The 3,566-nt window shown below is 33.8% G+C and overlaps 1 protein-coding gene across 1 annotated transcript; it reads right to left on the bottom strand.

Moving 5' to 3' along the window:
• Positions 1–1,364: 1,364 nt before the first annotated feature.
• Positions 1,365–2,484, bottom strand: LOC129743683 (uncharacterized). The gene is made up of 2 exons (XM_055735771.1): positions 2,029–2,484; positions 1,365–1,961 (listed from the first exon to the last, which is right to left on the bottom strand). Exons 1-2 carry the CDS (start codon positions 2,360–2,362, stop codon positions 1,660–1,662), a joined length of 636 nt encoding a protein of 211 aa, XP_055591746.1. The 5' UTR covers positions 2,363–2,484; the 3' UTR covers positions 1,365–1,659.
• Positions 2,485–3,566: the final 1,082 nt, after the last annotated feature.

Here is a 3,566-nt window from a genome sequence, read left to right as displayed (position 1 = left end):
TTTTTGTTTTATCCAGAAAACCCCACATTTTATTAAAAAAAATCTTCCACAGGATTTTCATTATGGAATTTGATTTTTATGAAAAATATTTGCTGTGAACACATCTTCACTTCAAAATCTGCACAAAATTCTATACGATCCCAGTACTAACAATATAAACATATGAAGGACACTAACCACATTTATCGCATGAGTTTTCATTACGTCGTATGAAAAATCTTAAAAATTCACAGAAAATTGCTGCAGAAGTTTAAAAAAAAAAACTTTCAAATTGGTCTCTCCAAAATAAAATATGTTGTCCAGTCTGCAAATTTTCTAAATGGAGAAAAATTACGACTAGTTTATTTCAGTTTTTATATATTTTTGGAAATAAACTGTATGTTTGCAGTTTTTTGTCATACGACGTAATGAAAGCTCATACGATATTTTATGTTTCAGAAATCAGTTTTTTAAAAGCCAAACTTCATATCAAAATCATTAATTTGGTTTAAGTTTGCATAAAGAAAAATTGATCCGAAAATCTGAAGATTTTTATCTCTTACTTTTTTTTAATTTGATTTATTTTCATCAAAGCCTGATATCTTCGAAATTGCAAAATAGTTTGGAAGATTGGGCTTGATTGATTTGAGTATAGAATAAGTTCTTTTTTTTAAGAAAAGGAAGATTCCCAAGAAAAAGCTTATTTTATGCCCAAATCAACTAAGTTTGATCTACTAGACTCTTAAACAAATTAACCATCCATGAAAGCGAATTTATTTAGCTCACCTTATAGGTTTAGGACCAATTTTCTAAAGTAACGATTTAATACAAATGCTTTTAATTTCAAAGTACTTAAACATGAATAATCATAAAGTTACACACATAAATGGTTTTTTTTTTGTATTCGTGAATTGTTGGGCAAAAAATCATGGTTAAAATCAGTCACAAACCCCCCCCCCCCCCTCCCCTCCCTTCCCTGGGTCGGTTATTCCTAAGGGCCTGCCAAAAATCATCATTTTCAAAGTCTCAGAAAACTTAGTTTCAGTGTTTTGTTCTGAATATTTTTTTTCAATATGTAGCCCTAAATGTAATAAAGATGCTGAATTCATATTTGAAAGAAAAAATAAACCGATATTGGTGAATTATGAAATTAAAAACTTACCTTGAATATTTTTGATTGATAAATAAAATATTTTCCATAATAAGGTTTTTTGTAAAACAAAAATTGTTTGCAATCACAAAATACATCATCTGTGAATGTTTAAGTGAAACAATTTCTGGGAACTTGAGGGTTAATTTTCTAAAGCATTGTATCTCTGAAACTAGAAAAATTAAAACAAAATCTTAGGATTTTTTCGATCACCCCGATCGTTTGTTTGTCAAACTATTCTAAAACTTTTTTTTATGAAACATGAATTTTGTCTATTTTTTTTTATCTCCGTATGCCTCTTTAGAAAAGCATTATTCAAAAAATGGTTTTTCATACCCTACTCGTTTTTTAAACGAAATTTTAATAAAACATTTCAAAATGTTATTTTAGTATAAATGTTCATGGTAGAAAAATATATGTTGCACCGTGTTGTTCAGTCCCTTTAACACTTGAAATTTGGTTTATGCTACTCCCCTCTAGATGTCGCTACTAGTCAAGCTGGCATACATCATCATTGTCCGTTGCCGGGTTCAAACAACAACGTGGCTCGGCGGCTGTTGCATATTGAGGCGAGCTCTCCTCCTGCGCGAAACCACTTCCATATTAGGATCGTAAAGACCCAAATAAGCCCCACATTCGGAACAGTGCAAATGGTGCTTGGTGGGCGCTTCGAAGAGACACGGCAGGAAGCAGAACGGCCAACAGCTCAAAATCCAAGCCGCCCCGAAGGAAGATCTGCTGTAGCGATCGGCCGTTGACCGGATTGTGGGAAAACGTGTCTCACCACACTCCGGACATTTGACGCGGGTCCGAGCCGGATGCCATTTGGCCACTATAAGATGGATTCAAATCAATCAGTTGCTGCTTTCCATTACAAATTAATATCTGAGGTGTCTCACTTGAAGTTTTGTAGTACATCCGCCTCCCGCGTGGGGCCCGCACGATGAAATCCGATTTGTTGGGAAGATTTTCGTCAGCCTTTTTACCGGAAGTTGAGATTCTATCACCATTATTATTTCTAGGTGAAACTTTTCGATGCTTCAGAGGTTCCATTACCATTTGTTGTATGTCATCCAAGGGGGAATTACATTTAATTTTGTGTTTCACTGCTCGCCTCACTCGATAGGACACTTCCGGGTGCTTCTCGGATAGATGGCGCACAAGGTCGTACGTTTCCGATCTGCTGTAAGTCAAACGATCACCACATAGAGAACACCGAACGACCAGACTCATAATTTAAAGTCCCTTTTAAAATCAAGTCATAGCGTTTTTCGTTGAATTATGCTCAACAACCGAAATAGTACGCCTACTAAAATTTGAAAACAGGAGCTGACATTCGATATCAATCAACAGTTGCTGATGATGGTGCAACCGGAGAAAATTATTTTTGCGTTGAATGCGTTGAATTTGCTGTATTACTTCCAGCGGAAGATTGTTGGGAACGCGTTTCTCTTCGTTTGGCGTCGAATTCCATACATCTACCCGAGAAGCTAGAGAGGAAATTACAATGAACGCGTTATCAGGTAAATGTTTCTTTTGGCAATAATTGCCAAGCGAGAGAAAGATTGTTGATTGATCCCCTCATTTTGTATCATCTTACAGGAGCCACCGCAAATTGGACAATTTCCTGGAGCAATTAAAGAATCTTCAGTCGGTAGCGGGTTTATTTTTAATTCCGAATGGTGGTATAATTATTTTTTGCCTGTTTTTCCATGATACCGACACCTGCAATTTAGAATGCAAATGCGTGGTAACGCGGAAAATTTTATTTTTAGAATTACTTTTTGTAGAAGAAGCCCACCCAGAGAAAAAACAAATTTCAATTTCTTCTTTTGTCACCATTCTCTACTTAGATTTTTCGTAAATTCAGATGAAATTAATTGAGAATAAATAAATTTCAAGGTATATCATTGTAAAATTCGACAATTTTTTGTTTTTTTTTTTTTCAATATTCAAACAATTGGAAGAGCGAAAGTCAAACTGTAGAGAACAGGAATTGTATCACTTTTTGAATGAGAGATTTTTTGCAAATTTTCGATCTAAAATAACTAGATTTTTCGATGTTGTGCAATGTAGTTTGTATGCAAGTTTCTTGTACGAAAGTATTTTTTTTTCCAATTTATTGATATATTGAATTATTTTTTATAAACCCTCCCCCCCCCCTCGTGATGTTTCAACTCCAAGTGGCAAAAGAAGTTTGAAATTTAATGTATTCGATTGAAAATTCTAAAAAATCTTTCTGAATGATCTAAGCGCGATCTTTCTAAAACACCATTTGAAAAATTTAACTTTAATAGAATAGATACACGATAAATTGAAAAAACTTATTGAAAATCTCATTATATTCAAACACCATTCAACGTAAAACGATAGAAACAACAAGAAAACAGGATAAGTTCTATTCTTCTTATTTTTATCATTTTAACTTTTTTTTTTT

This window comes from Uranotaenia lowii, chromosome 2 (genome assembly GCF_029784155.1).
Source record: "Uranotaenia lowii strain MFRU-FL chromosome 2, ASM2978415v1, whole genome shotgun sequence".
Taxonomy (NCBI): domain Eukaryota; kingdom Metazoa; phylum Arthropoda; class Insecta; order Diptera; family Culicidae; genus Uranotaenia; species Uranotaenia lowii.
Note: the sequence above shows the minus strand (reverse complement) of the source record. Positions and strands in the feature narration are given on the sequence as shown.